At 35.6% G+C, this 27,548-nt stretch overlaps 2 protein-coding genes across 2 annotated transcripts; both read right to left on the reverse strand.

The window, feature by feature from the left end:
- Positions 1–512: 512 nt before the first annotated feature.
- nherf1a (NHERF family PDZ scaffold protein 1a) lies at positions 513–18,684 on the reverse strand. The gene is made up of 6 exons (XM_058793760.1): positions 18,076–18,684; positions 7,379–7,549; positions 4,023–4,176; positions 3,111–3,154; positions 1,400–1,516; positions 513–1,323 (listed from the first exon to the last, which is right to left on the reverse strand). Exons 1-6 carry the CDS (start codon positions 18,529–18,531, stop codon positions 1,168–1,170), a joined length of 1,098 nt encoding a protein of 365 aa, XP_058649743.1. The 5' UTR covers positions 18,532–18,684; the 3' UTR covers positions 513–1,167.
- Positions 18,685–18,844: 160 nt separating this feature from the next.
- narf (nuclear prelamin A recognition factor) lies at positions 18,845–27,526 on the reverse strand. Its single transcript, XM_058793759.1, has 12 exons — positions 27,232–27,526; positions 26,687–26,774; positions 26,473–26,538; positions 26,160–26,297; positions 25,937–26,069; positions 25,304–25,438; positions 24,187–24,305; positions 23,976–24,105; positions 23,646–23,718; positions 23,358–23,495; positions 22,613–22,770; positions 18,845–21,280 (listed from the first exon to the last, which is right to left on the reverse strand). Coding segments are annotated over exons 1-12 (1,431 nt in total). The 5' UTR covers positions 27,234–27,526; the 3' UTR covers positions 18,845–21,029.
- Positions 27,527–27,548: the final 22 nt, after the last annotated feature.

Raw genomic sequence — 27,548 nt, forward strand, 5'->3', positions numbered from 1 at the left:
TGATTCTTACTAAAGCTACTAAAGTTATTCAGTCAAGAGCAGTGTGATTTTCTCATTTTCTTTAGTTGCTTGAATAACATCAGCCACATTGAGGCCAAAGGGTTTATTAGGCTGCTGTCACTTTAAGACCTAATGTGCAGATCCAATATAGACGTGACTCATTAAAATGCTGTCAATGAATCGTTTTAAACAGCAGGGTATTACGATGCTTTTCTGACATTGCTATATCGTGCAACACTAAATATAGTGTATAAATATAGTAATAACAGAATGGCCATTTTTAAAAATGTTAATTGTTTTTGGTGTCGAACAAAGAGTTATTTAAAGCAGGTACATTTCATTACTTTAATTAAAAACTTACCAACTATAAGTCATATGGAGTGACGTGAGCATTTGCTATGGAAATAAAACACTGTGCAAGATTTACAAGTAAACGTACGCTTAAACATCCAGTACTCACTCCCACTATTACCATGCGCTGTATAAAAAGCACAGTACATCCACTAAACAAGCACTTTAAATAAAACCTTTAATGAGAAGGTTTATCAGCCAACAGTATCAACTCAGTCAAACGCTGTCATTTCAGTGGTTAATGGGTCCCAAACCATAAACAGCTCACATTTACAAAAATCAAAAGGCTGCAGTTTCTACACTTCATGTTATGAACTGATCATAACCACACATACCAAAAAAAGAAAGAAAAATCAATTGATTGCTGCTGTTCTAAAAGTTACTTCAAAACTCTACGGTTAAGACTAGTCCTGAAGAAGCTCATCAGACACTACAGCGCTCTCAAAGGGTCATCAATACTGCATCAATATTACTGTAAGCAAAGTAAGAGAATATACAGACATGTTTCAGATATCATTTAAGCTTTCTTCTTTAAAAAAAAAAATTATATTCTAGTCTGTACATTATACAGTAATGTTAAATCATATATTTCATCTTATATTGGTGATATAGAGGTAAATCAAGTCAAAAGTTGATCAATCAACAGATTCAGAAATTACAGACAAAATAACACTGGTTTAAAATATACATGTGAAAGGGTTTCTAATTGTGTGCAAGTGAACCGAAAGAGAAGCAGAGAGGCATGATGGGGCAGACAATCATAAAGGGGGAGAGGAAGTAAAAAGAAACGGGTGAGAGGGGAGGCACAAAGGAGGCTCAGAGGTTGCTGAAGAGCTCGTTTCTTTTGCTCCATTCCATCTGTGGGGCTCTCTTGTTGGAGCGTTTCTGGTGAGCACGTTCCTTGGCCTGCTGCAGCGATATGTTCAGAGATAGTGCTGCGTCATCACTTGAGGCCTTTGCTTTTGGTTTCTCCTGCAAATGTTTCGTCATTAAAATTAACATTCTACATTCATTCTGTGTACTCAAGACAGTGTGCACAGACACAAACCTCTGGTGCTGAGGTGCTGGCCGGAGCTGCAGAAGTGGAGGTGTTGGAGGAGGTGCTGGAGGTCGACAAACTCATAGCTACTTTAGGCTTTTCTTGCTGGGCTGCTTTTCCATTCACCTACAAAAAAAAGCATTGACATTAATATAAAAGCAATTAAAAACAAAAAAGGAAAGCTGTCTGCATTTCTTTCAAGTATATATTTTGAAGAATGTTGATAACCATTTTCTGTCCCCACCGACTTCCACTGGATTTCCATACAATGCAAGCCAATGAAAACCCAAATCTGTTTAGCAACCAACATTCTTCAAAATATCTTCTTTGTCTCCCACAGAAGAAAGTTAGTTTGGAACGAAATGAGGGTGAATAAATGATGACAAAATTGGGTGGACTTTCCCTTTAAGTGCAGTACCAAAAACAACCCCCTGGATGGACCTTGAGCTTTCAGTTCACAGTCTGACTATGGGCCTGTCCCAACAGCCACACTTGAGGTCTTGGCCAAGTGCATGTGACAGGAAGTACACACACACACACAAGACTGTCCCAAGTCTGATAAATGCCAAAGCTAAATCCACACTCTCTCTAATTGCACTTCAGAGCGTTATTTGAGGTTACGTGTATCCCATTACACGTGCAGGAACTTGTGTGTCTTGAAATCATGAGATACTGAGGAAAAGCGCAAGCTAAATTAATAAGATATTGCGTACAATTTTGAAGTAAAATGTTAAGTGTTTATTGGTGTAGAAATGATTGTGTATTTTGTAAAACATTAAATTAAAAAAAATTAATTGTGTTGTCTGTTACACAGGAACTACTGAACAAACATTGCGTTTTTTTTTAAAGTGTAAAGAATTGGAAATCAAAATGTTCTTTAATAAGCTCACTTGCATTTTTGCAACACAGTTTTGTAAGTGTGTCCCACTGGGTAATTAAATGTTCTACATCCACATGTGGTCTTCATGTCCACTTGAACATGAGTTAAATACAGTAAACACATCATGTAAGTAACAGTTACGCGTGCAGTGATTTTTTTTCTTTCTTTTTGAACAAATTACAAATTGCAGTAATTAGTAGGCTGGAAGGCACTTAAGACAGCCATTAACTGAAATGAAGTGTTACAAAATACTAGTAACTCTCTGTGCGATCTACAGCTGAACAAGAGCCAGGAATCCTTTATCACAGCCAGTCAAACATCTGAGGGTGAAAGAGCATCTGGGAAATGCCGGCAATAACAGGTTTAGAGTTTGATAAAGTTACAGATGTTTTTGTTGTGTGAAAAAAGAGAGCAAAAACTCTCCTGCACACCCTTGAGATGTTTTATCTACTAGCAGATACCTGGACATGCAGAGAGCCTCCATTAAGTTGGCCATTATCTGCTCCAGGTTATCATTCTCTCTCAGCTAGTCTAATCTAGCAGTGGGGAAACTGACAGAGAAGATCTGCTGGAGAGGAACCAGGACACTGCATTAAAAGTGGCCTGAAATCTGGTTATCAGACTCCACAGACTTACCTTCGTCCTAATGCTGCCTGTCTAAGCCCATGACTGACGCTCAGACACTACTACACTTCATCAGCCAATTAAATGTAATTTTGTAAATTTAGCATGTGCAACTAAACATAACACATCACATGCCCACTTTTCGAGATATTTAATGGGGGTCACATCATGCATGTTTGCTCAACAAATATGAAGTCTTTTGAACAATGAGCTCACCTGATCTTCTGAATCATGGCTGGAAACAGGCTCTGGGAGAGGACCTGAGAACACAGAGGGACAGAGAAAGATCAATTCATTAGATTTTTATGATCAGATATATTGGTCTAACGATTCATTCAAATGCAACTTGGGTGGGGGTATAAGATTCATGCTCACAGCCCATCACTATTATTAACCAAAACGCCATTGCCAAAGGGTTTTGAGTCACAGTACAATGGCTAAACAGTAAGTTCCTTCCAAGAAAAAACAGGAAAACAGGCAAAAGCCTTCATAGAATTGAATGAGAATTGGGAAACATGGCTGTTGTGGTTGAAATAATGAATAAAAGATGTGTGTGGGTGCAGCTGTCAACATCCATTCAGTGAGAAATGGAAAAAGTCCAACAGCCCGATGGCCAGCTCATCATAATGCAGTTTTGGCAATCATTTTCTCAGAAATCATCATTTTTTTACTTTTTACGATTTTACCTATTGCTCTATTACCTTGAAAAAGCCTCCAATGAAGTAGCATATATATTGCTACTTTGGGGACATAGTGGGGTGACTGGGCCGCCAACATGAGACGTTTGTCTGTCTGGCACATTTAGAGTGGGAGTGACTGACTTCCCCCATTTCTCATACAGTTTCCATGGTCCTGATCACCAAGACAACATGCTGGCAGTGCACTGTTGACTTTGGCTAATTCTCTCATGTACAGACAGTGCCACCGCAGGCCTCGAGTTGATGTTTAACCAGCAGTCTGTTACTATGTGAGTGTGTGTGTGCGTAACATCATGTGAAATGTTTGACAAAGTGAACAGAGTTGTTCTTGATCAGCAAAACTACACTTACGGTCAAGGGTGAGATGGATGGAAACCAACTTTGCACATGAAAAAACACGCTATAGCTGGTTAATTTGTTACACTTGTACCTGTGAGATGACTCTCAGTTGGAAGCACATCACAGCTTCTGAAGAAGGCGTCTGTCTCAGGATCCACCACCAGCAGTCTGGTCTCATCTCCTCCTGTCTTGATGGCCGCCACCACCTCTGAATGCTGCATTGTGTACACAGGAATGCCATTCACCTGCAGAAACAACAGACAGGAATTCATACATTTTGAAGCAAAGATAGAGCCTTAAATTGTTATAAGGAAGAGTTGTGGGAACATGGCGGGAATGCAGGAAGTTTCCATTCATTCTGATATATCTGGATATTTAAATGAACAGTAGTTTCCCTGGATCATTCAAAGCATGTGGTCAGCACCTGTGGTTCTGCAGTGATCTTCGGGGGACATTTCACTGAAAGCCAGTTTTATTTTTTAATAATTTTACTTATTACAGTAGTAAAATAATCTGTGAAAGATAATGTATAGAAATATATATACATTTTTTTTCAACTTCAGAATTGCTTAATTATTTTATGTTTTTTTACTTTTTAAATCTGTTAATTAGTACTTAGTCAATTTAGTTCATTGCTTTACGGTAATTTAATTTCAATGCAATTTAATTTAATTGTAAAAACACAATTCTATTAAAATCTAAGTTACAAATTAAAAATAAATAAATAAATAAATATATATATATATATATATATATATTAATTATCATTTTTAATTTGTTGATTAGTAATTACTTTTTAACTAAATTTAATTTATTGCTTTAAGGTAACTTAATTTTAATGTACTATAATTTAAATATAATTAAATTTACAATTTACAGTTACAATTTTAAATGCAAAAATATAATTGCATTATATAAAATTAAATTACTTCAAATTGAACAAAGGAGAATAACATACAATAATTCATTTTTATTTTTAATTATTTTTAATTTAATTTATTGTTTCAAAGTAATGTAATTTCAATATAACATTTTAATATAACTTAAATGAAATATAATTTGAATGTAAAAATACAATTAAATTACATTTAAATACAATTTTAAATTAAATTAAAAACTATTAAAATATATTCTGATTTTACTTGCAAATATTACTATTTTAATATATTTGCACAATTGTTTATTACATTATTACTTAATTCACACTATTCACACCAATGCAGCTAAACTACAATTTTGGCAATACAAATGTGTAACCGATTTTAGTCTATAATATAGTATATACCAGCAAGCACAGCAAATCTCCGCTCTATTCATTTGAAGTACTTATGGGTCAATAAAAAGCCTAATCCCATGACCATGACTTCTCTGGTTCACAAAAAGGAGACACCTGGGAAAAGACTGAGGTTCTGTTGGTCTATCCCATAATGCCAGAGGCTAAGGAATCTGTGTGGGAGATTCAGGGCAGGAGTGGGCTCTTAGGAATGCCAATCCCACTCTCCCGTTCTGCAGGCAATTAAAACACAGCGGACAAACAACAGCCCCCTTATGTGTCCTTTAAACAGCCCTATAACACACACACACACACACACACATACACATAAAAAGAGGCCACGCTCACACAACAGGGAAGCAAAAAGGAGAATTCATCTGAGTGAACGGGCCTAGCATAGCATGTTTTTATCATCATGCTCAGGTAAAGATAATGCCTGACATTTAAATGTCTCGGCTCTCTGGAATCTGAGATGAAACGCGGGAAATGGGAGTGAAACTAAGAACGGGGATCCTGAGTGTGTGAAAACACTCAGAGCTTTGAAGCACGGCGGCTGAATGAAGTCAGCGTTCAAAGAAAAGGGTTCGGTGGCATTTTGAAGGAAATGAGACTAGGCTTTAAGATGAAAAATCTTCTCAGTCAGGATTTGTGCTCAGGGTGAACAACTATGTCAACCAGTCACACAACCAGTGGAAGGGTATGATTACTTCAAATGTGTGAAATTAAAACTGTGAAAAACAGATGACCGCAGATTGAGTTACAAGTCAGCCAAAACCATTTCAACATTACCCTCAGAACATTTACATACTTTTACTAAAGTCACGTACACACACTACACAGGCTTTGGGAGAGTGATTCCCCTGTATGTTCTGTACACAAATTTATCAGGAACGAATTCAGGTGAAGAACAAATTTCACTCTAGTAAATAACCAAACGGTGTATAGATTAGGATTGAACACAAAATGAAATTGGTCTTTTATTTATATTTATTTGTCTAACCTCACTTTCATTTACACCAGGTATTTACATGCGTTTAACATGGGTCAGTGATAAATATATTTTTTAGACATAATAAAAACGGGGGCTTTTCTCCCTATTAGCCTTCTTTGAACTTTCTTTGGGGTTTTTCGGACCTCTATCACATAGCTGTAGTAAGTGGATTGAGCCTGGCATTATATCAGTGGTTTGATAAATATATGTGGCTCTGAGCTCTCCTCAGGCGTTCAGTAATCCCAGCACTCCCAGGGAGACAGTAATTACACTGGCCACTCCTTCATTGATAGATAATGAGATTAACGCTCTGGAAACACAGTCCAAACTGCTCAGGCATTTACAGGTAACGCTCTGTGAAAGTATAAAATGTGCAAAATATCACTCTGGCTCTAAAATTTGATCTTTAATCGTTCTGATGTCAGCTATAAACAGCTTATGGTTAGGCTAATGAACTACATTATAACGTTGGAGAATATTATTACTAACAGTGTTTTTTGATATATAGAAAGAAGGATGGCTGCTGGCTGATATAATGTCATAATGCAATGTATAACAATAATACATAATAATAATACAGTTATAGAAACTGTACACAAAATTGCAGAAATTAATAAAATAAATAATGAAAAAAGAACTAAAAGCAAAACATGTTTACCATCCATTGAATAAGCTGTCAAGGAAAGTCAAAATAGCCAAAAGTAACTATATGTATAAAAAATATATATGTATCCTACCATTCAAATGTTTGGGGTCAGTAAGATTTTTCAGTGTTTTTGAAAGAAGTGTCGTATTCTTACCAATGCTGCATTTATTTGAATACTGTTAAAATACAGTTAAATATTGTGAAATATTATTAAAGTTTAAAATGATAGTTTTCTATTTTGAAATGTAATTTTCTGGTGATGGCAAAGCTGAACTTTCAGTTCTTTGACATTTCTTATTATTAGCAATGCTGACAACAGTTGTTCTGCTAAATTTTGTGGAAACCGTGATATATTTTTATAAATCTTATAGACGTTTAAGAAGAGGCCTTGTGTTACAGAGATATATATTAATATATACAAATATATATAGAGAGAGAGGTGCTATCTGAACATCTGAACACAAAAGTTTATTACCATACATTCCTGAAGTACAAACACAGTTGTTTAAAGTACTGATTAAATATGGTGTATTATACCTCCACTATTTTATCTTGGGGCCGAAGTCCAGATTTCTCTGCTGGGGAGTCCTCATCCACCGCCCTGATGAACTGGCCAGGTTTCGTCTTCTCTGTGTGCAGGTTAAAGCCATATCCGGTGGCACCCTTCTTCATGTGACAGAGACGTGGACGCAGCTCGTTCTTTGATTCCTATAAAAAGACAATAATCAAGGAAGGAAATTACGACAACAGCTTATACACTGATGCATCCTAAACAGACAAAGCAGAACATATAAATAAGAAGAACATTTCAAGATATCAAATACATATACATTTTTTGTCAATCATGATACATATCTTTCAAATGTAAACTACAGCTAAGAATTTTGTACAAAGCAACAATCCTAATTCCCTTCATTGCAACCACATTTCTCTCCCAAAATTATATATATATATATATATATATATATATATATATATATATATATATATATATATATATATATATAGTTAAAATCAATCAAACCTTCATCACACACCAGAAACATTTTTACAAATGTGCATGAGACATGCAAATCATAATGAACAAAAGAAAGAACTTCTAAAAAGCAAAGCCACCCACCCCAATCGATACACAATAGCTGAATAAGTCACCTGCTTCCTGAAACCTTCCACAATAATCTGAGCAACACTTTCCAAATAAAACCACAGAAATGTACAAAATTGACAAAGCAATCGATTAAAAGTGAAAAATAACTTGTATACCATTTCAAAGAGGACTCAGTACGTCAACATCCCGAGACAAAGGACTGAAAAGTAGAAGTAACGAAACTGACCTGTCATCTGTGTACTTCCCTCTTTAGCAAACCAGTCTATAATATATGGCTGAAATTATACAAACAGATAAGAAACCAAACATCTGCCTACTGTGTCCCTTGCACATATTGATCTATGGATGAGTCGGAAAAAAAAAAACCTACATGAGCTGGCAAAGTATGAAAACAAATACAGTTAGAGTTTTGTCTTATGTTCCCCACAAGTCCCAGAAATAATGCTCAAGTACCCCTTCGTCAACAAAAAAGCAACAATATTTTAATAAAATAAAACAAAACATGATACATTAAAACAAACACTAATAATAATAATAATAATAATATAATTAATAATAATAATATCTACTGCTGCTGCTGATTATTATTATAAGTATTATAATTATTATGATTATTATTATTAAAAACAACAACAACATAGTTATAGTTGATATAGGCCCATGTTTTGGCTTATGTAGGGCCCTATGAAATCCGTTTGATTTTTTTCCAAATTCCATTTTTTCTGTATTCCATTTTTTTTCCATTTAAATTTTTCTAGACTCTGTTTTAATGGTTGAATTAAATTGTAAAAAGCATTTATAATTAATTGAAATCATGAAACTTACACAATTTAACAGCAATTTCTTTAAAAGTGTAACAAAAATCAAAATTTTAAGACCCAATGAAATACATTTTATTTTTTTTCTCAAATTTAGTTTTATTTTAACCAAATTCTGTATTTTCCATTGCTTTTCTAGATTCCATTTGAATGGTTTCATTAAATTGTATTAATCAAAAGCATTTCTAAATAATTGATTTTATTAAAAACTAATTTATTTATTTTTTCAGAAATACTGTGTTGTGTATTTACATTTTTTTCTGGCAAATAATTTTTCAAGTAAATATTCGTTAAAAATAATGTTTTAATAATAATTTTATTAGTACTAGTAGTACTATCATTACATTAAGTAATATATTTCTGTCACAGTTTCTTCAAGTTAAACCAAACCTTTATTTTGACAGTTTGATGTGAAGACCTTCAGGTTTCTCTGTTTGTGATATGTCTGTTTATGAAAGTAGTTTTTCACAAAAGAAATGGTAAAAATACTCATGAAGTGACACTCAGAGCATGTGTTCATGTAACTCATATATTGAGGTGGCAGAGGCTAAAACGACCGCGAGCATCGCGCTTCAGTATGTGTGTAGTAAATGAAACTGCATGTCTGCTCCATTCATTCATACAGAAACACACAGAACATGCAGGATTCTAAATATAATTTTTTGCGTCTTAATATTCACAGACACTAGTCCATATCACGTTTTGATTTTAATGTACTGACCTACTCTTAATTTATTCATCCAAAATTTGGCAAATTCCGTGACATTCCATGTTATACAGTAAATTCCATTTTATGACCGGATTCCGTGTATTCCCACATCCCCATCAATAACACTCAAGTAATAATATATATATATATATATATATATATATATATATATATATATATATATATATATATTATTTATTTAAAATGGATATAATTACATAAAAAAGAAAACTAAACAATTTTTGAGATTAATCATGATCAGTTATTTTAATCTTTACATTAACCTGTTTTATGCTTTAAAAATCTAACTCAAAATTATTACAAGTACCCCAATCACTGATCCAGACCAACTGCAAAACAATTCACCACACAGGTAAAGTGTGTCCAAAGGTGCTCATGATAGGCCAACACTGGCAATACCAAAGACAGCAGTACAAAGCTGCAGTGTACAGGCTACATACTTCCAGGGGGAGGCCTGCTCTTCTGGGAAACCGGATAGCAGTGCGGAGTGAAGGGGTTAGGACTAGGGTCACTGAATGTGCTCGACACGATTAACAATACCCGCTCTTCAGAAAACACTAGCTGAAGGCTAACCACAGGTCACAGATACAGCTGGCAATGGCAAAGATATCCTCATTACTGTCCCCCAAAGAAAATGTGCCTGACTGTAGCCACTAATGAAAGGAAGAACCCTTCTAACAGGTGACTATGCAAAGGCAAGATCTATCTGAGCTCTGATTAGCATAGGCTTAGCCAGCAGAGGCCATATGTTACGCTAAGAGTTTAATCCCTCGTGCTGGACACAAGGCCGTGACTGAAGAGCTCTGTTTGGGGATGGTTTGTGGACGATGTGTGACAAAGTTGTTAAAGCAAGGCCTGGTAATCAGAGCCATGAGCTATTACAAACTGAGAGACTGTCCCTGTAATAAGTGTACTGTAAGTAACTGGATAAAAGTGGCCGCTAAAAGACTTACTGCTCAATCTAGAGAAGTATGGTATCTAAATGTAAAAATATGTATGGCAGAAGGCCACGTGACAGAAAAGATACTGTAAGGGTTTTCCTCTAAGTCTGGACTATTTTTATATTGTCCTTAAGTATTTACTGAAAACAAATGTACATAATAATCAAAATGCTTTCGTCATGAGCATGTCTCAAAGTTAACTTTTCTTGCAATCTATTCAAAGTAGAATGTGCACATCCAAAATTCACTTAAGCAGGTGCTTAGATAAAATGCAAAAAGACGGACACGCTGTTATTTTTTCTCCCAAATAATTTTTTATAATTTAATTAATTGCAACGTTTTAACCTGATGAAGACCGCTTGTGGTTGAAACAAATTATATAAAAAAAATTATTTGGGAGCAAAAATAACAGTGTCTGTCTTTTTGCATTTCCTTGCCATCTACAAATAATTAAATGTAGATGAAAAAAAAGTCTTGTCACAAACCTGGTTTATTTGAACAGTCATAGCCATATATGTGTGACAGATAAGAATAATTGCACTAATCTATTTTGCTGTTCACTGTGTTTCTGCTACTGCTGTTAAAATAACCACAGCATCTGTAGCTCTTGTAGTGCCTTTCGTCTTTAGCGGAGGAGAGAAGCTACAGAACGGAATGGGCTTGAATAAAGCGTGTTTGGCTTTAAAAACAGAGCATATAGCACCATAAGATCATTACCATAAACAACCCTGAGTGCTTGTGGTGTGGTGTGAAACGCTGCTCACTTTAAACAACAGAAACATCTTTCTTTCGACTTTCTTCACAACAATTTGAGGTATTTTTCTAGCTCAAATGTGCTGGATGGGTTAGCAAACAAGTTCTTGGCTTTAAGCACTGACCAAACTGGCAGGAGACTAACATTAGGTCTTATTTCACCCAGCAAAACTGTAACATTCCTGCCAAAGTACTGTGGCCATGTCTGACTATCTTTCACAGAAGGTTCACAATGTCCTGACAGGACTGGACATACAGTCAGGAATATTATACAATGTTATCCGCTCTGGGTGGGTCTTTCGTAAAACACGTGTGACAGTCAAAATGTTTTTAAATGCCTCTGATACTATGCACACAAGTAGACACTGAAGATCACTCAGCATGTACTAAATGATACACCCCTGCTGTGATAAGATATACAAAGCTGCCTGATAAAGCCATAGACTATTATCACTGTATTGGTTCTTCTTGTTTCTTCATTACCAATTACATGTAACCGCTGCTAACTCTTCCACCCAAGGCCGCTCTTTTCGTAAGCAAATTTGGGTTGGAAAGTATGAACTAAGCAGATGAGATGATATAGTATGATATGGAAATCATGCAGCATTGCCACCCAATGAAGAGCAAAAGCAAAAGAATGAGGAGAGCTGATGGCTCTAGCATTTCAGTGTTTGGCCGTGTCGGGTGTGAGTAAGGGGAGAATTGTGGGAGTGTGGGAAAGGGCTTGGGTGCGGACTGCTATCTCTGAGAAGGGTTTGGCAGGGGCCCACACATTCACAATGCAAAGATGACATCACCCACATTGATAAGATCCCTGGAAGACTGGAGTGTGATTTTAGAAGAAATCTTATCAAATCCACGTGAAGAGAAGGACACTCAAATGAGAGATATTATACATATGATCTATGACATATTGAGGTGAATATCACAAAATCTGCTGGGAACACACCTGGGTCATATTTCATCCCAAAATCCCAAGAAAAGTAAAAAGAAATTATATTTGCATAAGGAATTAAGCCTATTTTTAGAATTACAAATTCTTTGGCATGGGCATGTTTTTGTTAAATAGCTTGTTAATCATGTATGTTCTTATTTGGTACAGAATGGTTTATTCCGCAAATGTACAAACTACTGTTAATCAAACCCAAGTTTAGATTAGGGGAAAAAAAACATTCAGGCATTCGGCAAGAGATACTTGATATGGGCTTATATAGATCTGTGTCTGATTACTCATAAGAGCAGGGGTTTAATTTGAGAGGATCTGCTTTGTGACCAGTTTTACGAGCAGAGCAGAACAACCTCAAAAAAAACTGAAATGAAATGAGAGGAAATGAGCCTATTCTTTATATGTCATGAAGCATTCAAGCTTACAACGGAACTAGTTTCTAACAATAAACTAGCATTAAACTATGGCATGCCATAATACAGTACGTGATGAAAGCCTGTGATCTCTTGTTGTTATGCATGAAACTCACAGAGTTCCTTTTCGGAAGTGTAGAGTTCCTTTATGGAATTTACTCTTTACTAGATAGCCTCCCTCTGGGCCTCCTTTTGCCTTTGGGTTATTCAATATAGAAAGCTGAAGTCAGCAGAGGGAATAATTTTCTCCTGTCCACAGTAGATGTGGGGTAGGGTCATTTTAAACTACAGGATCTGACAAAGACCTTCATTCACTATCAATCCTCCTGAGAGTCTGCGTGACATAACATGAACCCGTGGCCTTCAGAGTGACTATTGGCAAAGAGATCAATCACTGATTACGGGGAAAAATGAAAATGTAGCGGTAACTTTTAGACTTATCTCTCCTTGACTTCTCGCACTGTGAGAGTTAAACGGAGAAGTGTTGTTGTTCACAAAAGGAGAAATTTTCAAATATTGCACTGCTTCATCTTTTTCAACCATTTACAAATGAGAACTGAAGTTTCAGCTTCAAAAAGGATGCAATGTTGCATAAAAGTATCATTAACTTTTGCATTCTTTTCTAGATTGCCTAAAGGTTTGTGCGAGTAGCGCTGTGCATCCTAACATCAGATCATTACGACATGTATGACGGTACGCAAACTCATCATGATATTACCACAATGGGGACAAACTCACACCACAGCCAAGCAGCAAACAAAATTCATCATTTTTAAAATCTGTACTCATTTTTACATGTGGAAAATAAACACGGTCATCAGTCCAAAACAAGGATGTGTGCATGTACATATGCTTTCAGATTACTGAAAAAAAAACAAAAAAAACTTTATGTTGACATTCCAAACCTATTTACCTTTCTTTCTTCTGTGGAACACACACAAAAAAAGTTATTTTGAAGAAAATCTTAACAGTTTTGTCTATACAATCGACAGTACAAGGTCAGCAGGGTTCAAAATAACACTAGACTTCATGTGACTTTAAAAAACAAAACAAAAAACATTGAGACAGTTTTCTTTTGTCTTCCACTGAAAAAAGAAAGTCATACAGGTTTGGAACCATTTGAGGGTGAGTAAAAGGAATGATGGAATTTTGTATTTTTGGGAACTGTCGCATACCATTAAGTAAACCTGTTTGTCATGAGCCGAGTGTGGAAAGGCCCTAACCTAACCCATCTCCAGCTCAAGGCAGGCCTCAGTAAATCCTCCACCAGCCCTATAAAGATACTACAGATCGATGATACAAAGGTTAATGACTTTATAGCTCACTTTAGTAACTCATAATCTTGTCCTTGGTTTGCTCAACTCTTGAAGGACTGGGGTAAGGTTGGTGAAACATGAACTGATGACTGAAAACAATAATTATCCTAAAACATAACCTGGGTTGTCCAAGTAAACAAGCTTTATTTAAAACCATACCACATGACATAGTGGTTCAAGCAAAAGCAATAAAGGAGCATTTTTTTTAAATAGTATGAAGCAACATTGATTGCATGACTGTGAAGATGAGCAGAGCTGACAAAGGAACCATAAATATATATGCATCCAAGATGTGCACTTGCAAAACTCAAAAGCCAATAATTAACCAATAGAGATTTGGAAACTGCCAACCAACAGCACAATACACAGTCAGGTAGCAAGAGCACTGAGGTGAGGACTGATATGATTGGTATAACTGCTCGTGTCATCTCAAAATGCAACAGACCACAGCAGGAAAAACAGCGATCTTGTAACCAAGGAAGTGGTTAATTCAAATGTGTGAGCATCCCTCCCTCTCTCGCAGAGTTACGCATTCAGCTTGAGAGTTTACTTTTGAATTTTTTAGTGGTGAACATTCTAGAGAACATGTGGCTGCCAAACACACCATAAGATGTGTTATTGTGTCTGCTGAAATGTATTGTTGTCAAAGATTAAATAATTTTTTAACTAAATAAAATGTAAACTTGTGCTTTGCCCATAAAAAGTCTCCTTCAATGACACTAGACTGTCAGAAGTGGTTTCCAAGGTAATTCTATGCGGTTGCTAAGGTATTCAGTAGGTTTTTGGTGTTGCTATGCCACTGCTAATTGCTAAGTGGTTGCTAACCAGCCCAAGTTAAAAAATAAAATAAAATCCCATGCTATTCTGGCATGGCATAATTCTCAGTGATTTAAATTTATGGTAAAATTAAATATCTGTAGGATTTCATTGACCACCGGTCAAAAATCACACAAGATTACTTAGAAAATGAACAAGAAACCTCTCTTCAATAAGCTGTGCAATTTGAGGAAACATTCATATCCATAGCACAAATAGAAAATTACACATTTAGAATTACAATTTTCAATAATCATTTTAATACATCTTCAAAATCCATATCCAAATACATATCATATAGCAAAGACTCTACAGTGACAACGACCACTTTCACCAGTCTATAATTGTATTAGAAAAACAATGGCATTTTTAACATTGGTGAAGTTAAGAAGTAGGCCACTTCCATCTTTTCATCGTCCACTTAAAATGAAGCTAACCTAAATAATAAATAAAACACTGAATGAACAGCATAGTTCCTTTGTGGCAAACACATGGCACGCACACAATGTTGTGATTGATATATCATCACATGCCACTTATTATAAATAGAATCAAAGCAAACAATTGAGGATTGTTTCAAAGAAACACACCCATCCATCCTCTCAACACACCTGCATTTCTGAAGAATTATGCCAAGGAACCATTATCAGAGAATGATTTAGATGTTTGCAATGTCAGGAAATATTCCAGACTCAGACATTGATCAAATTTTTTATAAATCATCTGTTCTGCCTCCTTTCCATCATTTATTGCCAAACACAATGTGAGCAAGCTGTCTGAGTGTAATCCGCTCTAAAAACTCATCTCAGTAAGTAAACAGAATCCCGCAGGGCACTGCCATCAAGAACAAAGCTTAGTCTGGGTTTAACTGACAGCCGATCCAAGGATGTTCCTTCCAGCAGCATTTCATTTCTGAATGATCACAGAGAGGAAGGATGGGATGCAGGAGGGTGAGAGGAAAATGACACAACAGAAGGGCCATTCACGGTCGACCGACGGCTTCAAAAACACTTTGATAATTGCTGGAAAGAAATGTGATTACAATCCATATTGTTCCACGGACTCTAAATAACTGTTATTGAGCAGAGGCCTTCTCTGGTCCGCCAAGGTTATGATGATTAAAGTTATTTCTAGCTCATGCCACATAATCAGAAAAGGGACTGACAAACACTGGCCTGTATGCCATTATGTAAAAGAATAACTAGCAACAAAACTGCACACTTGACATTTGCTTTTGCTGTGCTGGCACTTTCAGCAACTGATTTGCCTTCTGTAATAACTTAGATTTTCTGCCTGTGCAAAAACTACACTATTCAGGGTGTATGTATCAATCCCAAATGTCTCCAAATAATCCATATTATTTGAGCAACCATTCATGTAATAGGTTTGATCTTCTATAACTTCTCCAAGCCTGATGGCATATCAGAATCTGTTACATTGGATAAAAGATCTCAATCCTACTCTGTGGGTTTCTTTCTCTCTAATCTTGCTTCTGCACCCAAACAAAGAGTAACTTTCCTCAATAACCCCCTTTACTGCTCAAGGATCTCCAAGGCAAGGGATTGAAACTTTATTGGGGTCAGCTTAGCCTGCTGGCTTTTGTCCTCAACTTGAACAATTACAACTCAAGGAAACCATTAAGTAGCCTATATTTGGTACAAATTTGGTCATTTTATTTACTGTCAAACTAATACAGCTCTATTGAAATGTTGAAAATAGAATGACTTTGATGTTGAATCCAATGACTTTGACTGAATGAAAATGAATGTGTATAATAGGACAGCCTCTTAAAGGGATCTGTCATCATTTTCTCATCCTCATGTTGTTCCAAAACGTGAAAGAATTAATTTTTTTTTAATATATTTTGCAGAAGAAAGTCAAACAGGTTTAGAATGACATAAGGGTGAGTAAATGATGACAGAATAGTAACTTTTGGGTGGAGTATCCCGTTAATCACAGAAATAAAATATTTTTCCCATGAAAGAGAATGTTGCCCACCGAAAGGTCTTCAGATTAACATCACAGGAATGAAGACAAAGCTTTTTATATTCTTATTGCACAACTGGTGCAAATCACTTGCAGACCTTGTACTGAGTTACATAAAAATGTTGTATCACTTTAAAGCCATGCAAATGACCTATACACTCTACATGATTATGTAATTTTAAAACTTCAACAGTGGTAAATGATCAAAGAGCCCAGTTATGACAATCGATATGATGTGTATCTGATCTATGAGAGGAATTTGTCCACTTCTTCCTTATAGACAAAGCTTTTATTATCAGTTATCATTTACTGGCAATTAATAATACCAAACAATAACAAAGTATTTGTAATTTACTATGCATGAATAGTATTAGAATTATTTATTAAGTAATCAGGCCTGGAATTTGGTTAATGCATCTGATGACAGGCATCGTCCCCAAAAAGGAGGAAAACATGTCTGACTGTCCTCATGTCTGACAGGTCAGACTGGAAGCAACGTGAAAACCAATGATACCTGTGACGTAACAAAAAGAATATCTGATTTGAAACATGTAAATATCCTCAAACATTTCAGAAGGGCCAAACCTGTTCATTTCCCCACCAAACACTGTATTGTTATGGGCACATATCCACAACAAGTGGCCTGGTCATCAAACAATGTGCAATGAAACTTTAGAAAATGTAAAAATGGGCTTTTCTGTGGACAGCATGTCCTCTTATGCTCTGCTGGTAATATAATATTAGTAGGCTAGGCTATAATATTAGTATAATATTCAATGATTTTTGTCTGAATATATTAAGGTTTCAAAAATGTACACTAGAAAATGCAATTCATACAAAATACACCGACTTGAATACACCTCTTCTATGATGAGCATGTTTTTAATTTTTGAATTATTAATTTTGATAGATTTTGTGGGGCTTAATATCAAACTCTCCAGCCAGAGATAATAAAAAAAGTCTAATAAAAGGGATGGAACTCCCTCAAGTGTAGGCTATTTAAAGCCCAATTAAAGTATTTTAGTTTAATGGTTACACCATTAAACATTTTAAGTAACTAAATCAGAATATATGTGGAAAAGATTCAGGCCTACAAACATTTTGTTTTGAAAAATTTATGAAACACATGAACCTATAGGCCTATATACGAATAATTTATAAAATACGGATTTTAAACTAGGTTTTTGAAAGAGATTTCTCATTTTTAAATGATCTCGAACATCCTTATTTGACATTAACCTACATATACACATATTTATTATGAATATTATGAATTATATAGACTAATTGTACGGGGACAGCTGTCAAACTTGGCGCACGTGAAGAAGACTCAACTTGTCCGCGGCTTAAAATCCAAAATAACTTTTTAAGTGATGGAAATTTGCTCATAAAAGCTGCTGAACTCACCTTAGAGCTCACGCTCAGTCTATCCATGCGTATGTCCCCATTTGTCTCCGGGACGGGGGTGGACTCCCTTGGTGTCCCGTTCTTCGACTCCTCTTCATGGTCCGATTCAGCATTGCTCGGTATCGGTATCCCATCAATCACATACTCTTTCTTGCACTTCAAGTTGTGCTTCTGCAGCAGATTTGCGGTCTCTGGGTCCAGAACGACGAGCTCCAGTTTGCCCGTGATGCCTCGTATGAGGGACACCACCTGTTGATGCTTCTCGTCCTCCACATTCTCCCCGTTCACGAACGCCAGTTTGTCCCCGGCCATCAGACCCGCCTCGGCGGCAGGAGAGTCTGCTTCCACATGCCGGATGTACTGACCTGACTTGTTCTTTTCGCCGTGGAGATGAAAACCGTAGCCGTTGTCCCCTTTTTCTAAGACGCACAGCTTTGGCCTGAGGTCGCTGGACATTTTGAAACTTTCAGACTTGCACAAAAGCAGCTAAACTGAAAGTTGGAGGCAACCAAGTAGTTATGTGAAGAGAAAACTCCGCGCCGCCCACTCCGCGTTTTCACTTTGTTGCAACACTGTAAGTCAAATCGCAGTTTTCTCTGAAGTGTAGACAGTCAGCGCTTCGTGGACCCGCCTCCGTCCGTTACTCTCACTGATTGGAACTTTCACTTGTCAATCAAAAGAACGTCACGCGAGTTCTCTGGCACAGTTTCACAAGCGCTATGGGTTGCAGTCTTTGGATCCTGTTGACACTGCTTTTGGTCGAGTTTGCTTTTCTTCCTTTTTCAAAGGTATCTTGTCTCTAGACCTCCTATTATGGTTTGATATTGCATACATTTTAGAAATTGCCTCATTAAATATTTAATAACAAATAAAGTAAAATAAATTTCTTTCAAACTCATTTATAAAAATTACCCCAGTAACTACTTCCTTGTAAACATATTTAACTCTGATATTAACATGCTTTGTACATTTTGTGGTCTACACACAGAAACGTTTTTTAATTTGTTCTGGAGTTGTCCTTATTCAGCCAGTTTTTGGTTTTTCTGCTTGTTTGTTAGAGATCATATTATGCCCAACTTTCAACTTTGTTTTGATTTTATTTTATCACTTATGGCATGTCATTCCATAAGGAATATTATTTAATTAATTTGTTGGTAAAGTTTAGTATATATAAATGTAAGTAAGGTGATTATAAACGATTATTTCTATTTTTTTTTTAAATCAGAAATTAAACAATACCCAAAATCTATTTATAATCTGATAAACAAGAAAGCTGTTAAGTGTATTAATGTATGTAAACATTTCCATGTTTTTATTTAAATTAGTTTCATTGTAATTTTGTATCTTTCTTCTCTTGACTTCACCCCCTGGCTAATGTAAAATGTTAAATATGAATGATTTAATAAAAATAAAAATTTTCATTTTCATAATTGTAATTTAGTTTTATCTTTTAAAACCAGTTAAACCTTTAAACATTTTTATGCTAGGCCTATTTATTAAGCCTGAATTTTACACTGCTTGTACATTAAATAGGGACACATCGTTATAAACAACAATAATTATTCTGTTCATGAGGTCCTAAACTGTTTCTCTATAATATCCATAATAGTTCTGTGATCAATTCAGGATTGCATCAGGACATAAAAAAAGATAAAGATTTGCTGATTCACTTGCAGAGATTATCTGCCTGTCAACATACCTGAGCAAACTTATGAGAATCACACCCTAAATATTGTTACCGTTTAATCACAAACGGGATCCACTCTTTCAAGTGTCAAACTCAAATACACTAAAAGTTCAAAGAACATCTCTGTAGCACTGTATGATCATTTGCTTTTTAAATTCTTGTGTGAACAGCAAGAGACTCAGTAATAAAGTCATACTATCTCCTGTGTTTGGCTTCACATGTGTCTGAATTCACTACACTGGTTCAAAATTGGTCAAGCAAGGAAGGACATGCATGTTTGTGCAATAAGGCAAGATTGCTTCATTTGAGAAATTAGATTTACTCTTAATGTTACAAATTCTTCTTCAATAATAAACTGCATTTTAAGGCATTTCTCAATTAATTTCAATAACATTTTTTGCACTATCTATCTCTCTATTTATCTGTGTGTGTATGCATTATTTACTTCTGATATTATAATTATCTACTCATTTTTAATATTATTGTTACTGCGACAGCTTTTTGCTTTCTTCCATGCAATACATACTGGGCACAATGTGAGGGATTTGAGGCTATCCATCAATCCATATGTAGTGGTGTATTCTGCCATCTAGTGTCTCATTAGAAAACTGCAACAAAATCAAACCAATAATCTTACTACTAGATACAGAAAGGTTGGTGCTAATGTCAACAAAAGACGATTTATAAACACACATTTGTGACCCTGGACCACAAAACCAGTCATAAGTAGCACGGGTATATATAAAAAAAAAAAAAATTAAATTAAAATTAAGCTTTAATTGATGGTGCGTATTGTTTAATTCACTGCGCCAATATGTATTAGTTTTGCACTTTCTAAAGTTGAATCTTAGTGATAGTCATACACAAAATGCTATCACCATTTCCTTTAGTGTGTATTGACAGGGTCCAGTAATTAATATCAATAATAGCCAGAGTTTTTTTTTTGCCTTGTGTTATTGCTATTGTCCTTTTAATAACACTTTTTATGTGATGCCTGGTTGCCCAACCATGCATGACATCATTTAGGTGTAATGTGAGTGAATGTTCCAGAAAACTAGTTAACGAATGCAAATTTTCTCATTAGTAAAGCAGAATCCAATTCATTGCATAGAACAAGAAGCCTGTTTGGTCCTCTGTTCAACTTTTCTTTTACTGCAGACACATTGCAGTCCGTGTGAGCCCAAGATAGCATCAAACAGTCAGTCTTGATTGGTGCTTTTAATGCCAAGCTTGGGAACGTGGGAACAAATCAGTGAATGACTTCCAATCACCACTGAATATCAGAATTTAGTATCTGAGAGGGCGCCTGCGTGTGGTTCTTGTACTGAGTGTGGAGGCATTGCTGTGCATGTGGGGAGTCGTGGCCGTCCAGCCAGTCCTGGTAGAGGCGCTGGACCTCTGGGTTGGTGTCAGGCAGTCGGACAGGTAAGCTGCTATAATGCTCTTCCATTTGCTGGACCAATGCTCGGTCAGGACGACCTCCCTCTCCCTCAGCTTGTCCTCGCCCACTTAAACAGCCTGGAAGTCAAAGAGAAGGAGAGATAAGGAAAGAAACCGTACTTTTAATGTATTTATTTATGTTTTATCAACATATCAGCAACAATGGCTAGATTCATGGCATTTCAATACATTTACATCATTTATAAATTACAAACATTTTCTTAAGAGTCAAAGAAGAAACATTTATAAATGTTTTTGAAACATTTATTATTAACTTGTTATAAATGTAATATAATTTTACATTTAATATCACAAATGTATTCATATCTAATATTTAATGATGGCTTTTGAGCTATTTGTTACGTACAAAAACAATTTAGCCACTAAAATAGTAAAGCAAAACAAGAAAAAATTACATTCACTGAATTACAATAAATTATTTAGATTTTATAAGTGACAGCAAATTACATTTTAAAATATATTCAAATAGAAAAGTTATTTTAAATTGTAATATTATAATATTACTGTTTTACTGCATTTTTTATCAAATGAATGCAGCCTTGGTGAGCATAAGAGACTTATGACCCCAAATATTGACTATATTTCTATATTAACTATATAACCTTTCTAGGCCTCACAAATTGAAAATACCCTGATATTTCCAAGTTGTCTATGACCAAGTAAACCCTATAATAATATGTTCAAGCTTATTTGTATAAATGACGACACCTATTACAAGTTAATATAATTCATTCAATATTTGTAAAATATTATTAAAATTATAGATAATTAAAATAATAAAAATTATACAGGCCTATATATAATATTTGCAATATTTAATTTAATTTGAATTAATTTAATATTTAATTTGAATTATTGTCAATATTTAAAATTTAATATTTAGTACATTTTATTCAGGATTTATCTGAAATAAAAAGCTTCTGTAACATTATACACTATACCATTTAAAAGCTTTGAGTCATAATTTTTGGGAAAGAAATTATAGAAATGAATACTTTTAATACTTTTATACTTTAGGATGCTTTAATTGATCATTTATACATTTACATTTAAATTTATCATTTAAGACATTTATAATGTTACAAAAGATTTCTATTTCAGATAAATGTTGTTCTTCTGAACTTTCTATCCATCAAAGAAACCTAAAAAATTATTTTCAGCTTTTTTCAAAATAATAATAAATATTTTTTTGAGCAGCAAATCAGAATATAAAAATTATTTCCTAAGGATCATGTGACTGGAATAATGATGCTAAAAATTCAGCTTTAAAATCACAGGAATAAATTACATTCAAAAATATATTCAAATAGAAAACTTTCAAAACATTTTTTTTCAAAATTGTACTGTTTTTGCTGTACTTTGGATCTTGTTCAAAAAAGTATTTCAAACCTCCGGGGCAGGAAAGCACCTCTACTAGGTGGTAGGGCACTTTGCCTTTCCTCATTCTGTGCACTAAAGTCTGAATGTTCCGGAAGCCATAAACCGCAGCAAACTGCAGCAGAGTCTCTCCATCACGTTCTAGCGCCACCTCCTGGAAGTCTCGATTCCTAGCAGAAACAAGACAGGCGTTTATAAAATCAATGAAGGATAATATGGATTATTATTTAGCATTGACTACATATTCGTTACTTGTCAATAATACAGATTATCCATATAGATCAGTTTCCCAATCCCAGTCCTCATGCATATTTCGTATGTATCTCTTATCACGTACGACGTTTGTTCTATTCGACCATAAGTGCCCTGCAAAGTGAACATCAACGGATATTCCGCCATGATTCCAGTTCGAAACGAGTGTATATGTTCCATTCAAAGGGCATTAAAGTGTGCAAGACGTGAATTTAAATTGTATTTATTTACAGAGGTATATGATGTCCACTCGTCCATGAATTAATGTTCCAAAGTGAAGTAAACTTCAACGGATTTCCCCTGCTCAGGAAGTAGGAAGCAATGAACACTGTGTAGGGATCATATCAATCGGAAAACACAGTTCATGCACGTAGCTCTCTTCTAACGAGCTGGTTATCTGAATCAGGTTTGTTAACAAGACATGCAAAATATGCAGAGTTGCGCGAGGACTGGTATTGGGAAATGCTGATATAGATGAACTGACACTGACTGGTCTGTTTCTCACCTGAGTGTCTTGTACACAATCTCTTGGACGTCTAGGCCAAACAGCTCTTTGGCTGCATGTTTGAAAATGTGCTCCAGGAAGCCTTCGGATCCACGGCCTTCATGCCTGGTCATACCTGGGTCACTGGTCTCACCAAATCTAAAACAAACACACACATTTCAGGATTGTTTGCCTCTTATTTTCAACAGTATAAGCATTCAGCAAGACTCTTGATTGCCTTTGCTTTAATAGGATAAATGTAAAGACCTATGAAACTGTTTATTCTAATTCCAATATAATTTAACTTACACATGATCCAAAGGAGCAGAGTCCACTTCCTCTACAGTAACTTTGCTTTGTTCCATTAAGTGGAGAATCTCTCCTAAACAAAAACAGCCCTTTAGTGTCATTTCAAGAGTACAAAGATCACAAAAACACCCTTCATGAAACCTGTGCAACCTGCTTCTATACAGTAACATTCAATAGACTTTGCCGATCGTTTCCAAGAAGGAAAGACAGACAAGGGAAGTATTATATTAGGAGAAATAAATCTAATATGGTCTAAACCTGTTGCTAGTTAATAATTGATCTGAAAAGATAACAGGAGAAGTAGCCCAGTATCTCCTTGCAGTATCTTACCTGACGTAAGCACACAGTCGACATCTCTGGTCTCTAGGATGCTGTTGTAGAATGCCTCTCTCACAGCTTCAAGCTTCTTATCAAAGCAGGGAGCCACCACCACATGGAAAATCTGATCTGGGGTCAGCTTCTACAAAGACAACACAGATTCAGTGCCTCATTCTGTCACTACCAATAAGAAATTGGCCAGTAAGCCCTAGACACCTCTCACCTGTTGTCTGGCAAAAAAGTCTTTGACCAAGGAGCCCATGATCTGTTGAGGTGATCTGGCGGTGCAGATGTGTGGTGTGACCAGGCTACCAAGAACACGCTCTGCATAGCGAATCCATCCTGCACAAAAAACACACACAATTACACATTTAATCTTCGTATGTTTACTACATACAGTAACTTGTGACAATAGTAAGCAGTATTGACTACCATTTTATCTGACAACACTGAATTGATATTCTCATACTAAAAAATAATATTTTTATAATTTTTTTTTACAAGTAATGTAATTTTTTATTTTACTATTTTTGAGAAAAATAAGTGACCAGCATTCAGAGCTATGATGAGAAGGTGAAACATAGTGTGAGATTTATTTATATTTGACCAAAATGCAAGCTCTGGCAATAACTCATAACTATGCACTAAACAAATCATGACAAAATTACTGTATCTTGAACCCATTTATGCTACTACTAATCAATATATTGCGTCCTAGCTGAATAAAAGTGTTCATTTCTTTATATAATAAAATGTTGCATTTAAGCAAGACACATAGCCCTTGGTTGCTACAGGAGAACTCTCACTGGACTAAATATACTGTAAGTCACATTGGATAAACACATCAGCTTAGTGAGGTAATAATTATCATCCATGATGAAAATGAAATAATGGCCACTGAGAGTGAGGAAGTAAGTTGTTAAAAGTGCAGGAAGGGTGTGTAAGGCAGCTTACACTCATCTATCTCACAGCTGCAGAATGCTATGGCTATCTTACACAGTCCCACCCATTCACACACAACCCTTATTTACACACTGAACCACATTTGGCTCTTATCTACATTTAGAGACAAAATGTTTGAGAAACACAAAGGCTTGAGGTTCACACAAACGTGATTATTTGTTTTGCAAGACGATGTCAGTTTGCAACCACTTGACCTATAATTTTCAAGAGTTTAACACTGAATTGAAATCTGCATACTTTTCTTGCATTCACAGCTGAAAGCATAATCACTTTAGCTAATACAGATTTTATAAAAAAAAATGAACATGCAATGCGGTGAAAATCTGCAGAGATTCTGTGTGGACCTACTTGCACATTGTTTATCAGGATGGTCTTACCTGGACATGAGGATGTGAACATTGGCATGGCATTAGAATCATGATGTTTACGACGGTAACGCTGAACAAATTCTCTCTGGCTTTCCAAAATGCTAAAACTTGCAGCTACTGAAGTGTCAAAGACATAATGAACCCCTGAGGAGAGAGATGAAAGAGGCCTTTAAAACAGCATGAAAGACCTCAAGTACCATGTAACAGAGTTATTAACTACAAATATTAAACAAACTATTCTGTTAACTGAAATATATGTAAAATAAATACTTAATTTAAACATTAGATGGAAAAACTGAAACTAAACAAAATAAATGCTTCCTTGGCAACTATTTGAAGCTTAAATACTAAAATTACTAGCTGTAAATAAATAAACTACAACTGAAAAAAAAAATAATAATATGAAAAAAAAAAAAAATAACATGGAAATATTATAATTAAAATATTAAAATGAAAGCTAATACAAACTAATAAAAACTATAGTAGTATATAAAAGATACTGGAATAACACTGATGTGTACAAATTTTTAGGAAAGTTATTAACTTAGTCAGATTGCATCTGGCAAATGTTATAGTATGTGAACATTTTGATTAAAGACGTTGGCAAAGTGACAGTGACTTCAAGGCAAACTCCAGACGTACCCACACTCTTTAGGAAGCCACAGAGTTTCTTTGCAGCTGTTGGAATATCCAGCTGAAATTTAATAGCAAAAAATGGCAGCGACTGGGGACACACAGACACCACGAGAATTTTGTGCTTCGAAGTGTCACATTTCTGCCAAAGACACAAAAATAACAACGTGAGATACATCCGCACAGACCATCTTTTCAAAGTCTGACATTTTTCAGGCTTAGACTACAGTACCTTATTGAGGGCAAGCACATGGTTGATCTCTTCCAGATTTTGCTGAGAGATTTTCTGGCCTTCGTCCTCCGATACGCAGCCGTCACAGGACAGACACGCGCTCAGCAACACCTGCTGAACTGAGGTAGACTCTTTCACCTGAGAAAAAGCATGTATCAGATTATCAACATCCACACGTCCAAAACAAATTTGTTCATTCATCCTCCCCGAGACCAAACACAAACAAAACAACAGATGCAAACCACATCTTAACAGATGAGTGCAACTCAATGAGTCTGTCTAACACATATAATGAATAAAAAACAAGAAATACCTCTCCAGTGGCAACACCTTTCTCCTGCAGCGAGTTTATACCTTTATCACTCTTTTTTTTGTTGCACTAAGAGGTGGAATTGAGGGGGAAATAAACATTGATTAATGACTAGATAAAGCAGAGGAACAGCCTCTGATTCAGGCAGAAACCAAAACATTTGCAAATAATAATGCATTAAGGTAAGCTATACATCGGTATTAAATGGATTTATTACCTGTTTAGTGCAATTCTCACACTTTTCTTTTTTCCGTCCAATACTGACTTCAGACATTGTATAAGGAGCTTCTGAAATGTTCAGTGCCCTATGAAAAGATAATAAAACCGTCTCTCTTTCTGAATTTATACAGCATTCTGGATGTTATATGACACCAAAAACACATATTTAACCTAAAGAGCGGGATTAGAATTAAAATACAGGTAGAAAAAGCCCGTTATTAACCTCAAACATTCACCCAAGCTCCAATTTAAGGAAAATGTGATAATTTTAGGTTCCCATGATACACTCTATTCAGTTTAACCTGATTGCTGTTTTGAGGATCTCTCGTGCTTTTGTACATAATCACAGGTTAAACGGTTGGATTACATTCATTTTCTAAACATGTGATACAGTGTAATAACATCATCAAAAGCTCTGAGGACTTTCCTTAGATAACCGTGACATTTACTTAACCAACTGTCCCAACCTTACCTTACAGACTGTCTGAGTGATAAAATAAAGCATAAACTACAACAAAACAAAAAACAGGCCACCCAACTCACATAAAAATCACATGAAGCCCTTATTGTTCAGGGGGAAGCCCGGGACACGAAGCAGTAGTAACGTTAGGTCTTTACAGCAAGGAACCTCTGCTAATGACACTTGAAAGCGCGAGCTAGTCATCAGAAAACAGCGCACTGCGGTGATATAACACTGATGTTCGTCCACTCATCCGTTTCACAACTCTGACTAATCCGAATAGGACACATTCGCTGTAGATTTCGATTTGACTCCGGTACATCCGACTCCATTGTCCTTTAGCGGTGTCCGATTCGTGAATGAACCGTCCTTTTGAGTCGGATCTTTTTAATGAATCGGT

Source organism: Onychostoma macrolepis, chromosome 12 (genome assembly GCF_012432095.1).
Source record: "Onychostoma macrolepis isolate SWU-2019 chromosome 12, ASM1243209v1, whole genome shotgun sequence".
NCBI classification, from domain to species: Eukaryota; Metazoa; Chordata; class Actinopteri; order Cypriniformes; family Cyprinidae; genus Onychostoma; species Onychostoma macrolepis.

What these genes read in the sequence shown, in the direction of transcription:
- narf (XM_058793759.1), bottom strand. An exon ending in GTTCACATCCTCATGTCCAG is followed by an intron (nt 24,306 to 25,303) that starts GTAAGACCATCC and finishes TTTTTTGTGCAG; the next exon opens with GATGGATTCGCTATGCAGAG. An exon ending in TCTGCTCCTTTGGATCATGT is followed by an intron (nt 23,496 to 23,645) that starts GTAAGTTAAATT and finishes TGTTTGTTTTAG; the next exon opens with ATTTGGTGAGACCAGTGACC.
- nherf1a (XM_058793760.1), bottom strand. Translation starts at nt 18,531, where the DNA reads ATGTCCAGCGACCTCAGGCCAAAGCTGTGCGTCTTAGAAAAAGGGGAC. An exon ending in CCCAAGATAAAATAGTGGAG is followed by an intron (nt 4,177 to 7,378) that starts GTATAATACACC and finishes TTGTTTCTGCAG; the next exon opens with GTGAATGGCATTCCTGTGTA. An exon ending in AACTGAGAGTCATCTCACAG is followed by an intron (nt 3,155 to 4,022) that starts GTACAAGTGTAA and finishes CTGTGTTCTCAG; the next exon opens with GTCCTCTCCCAGAGCCTGTT.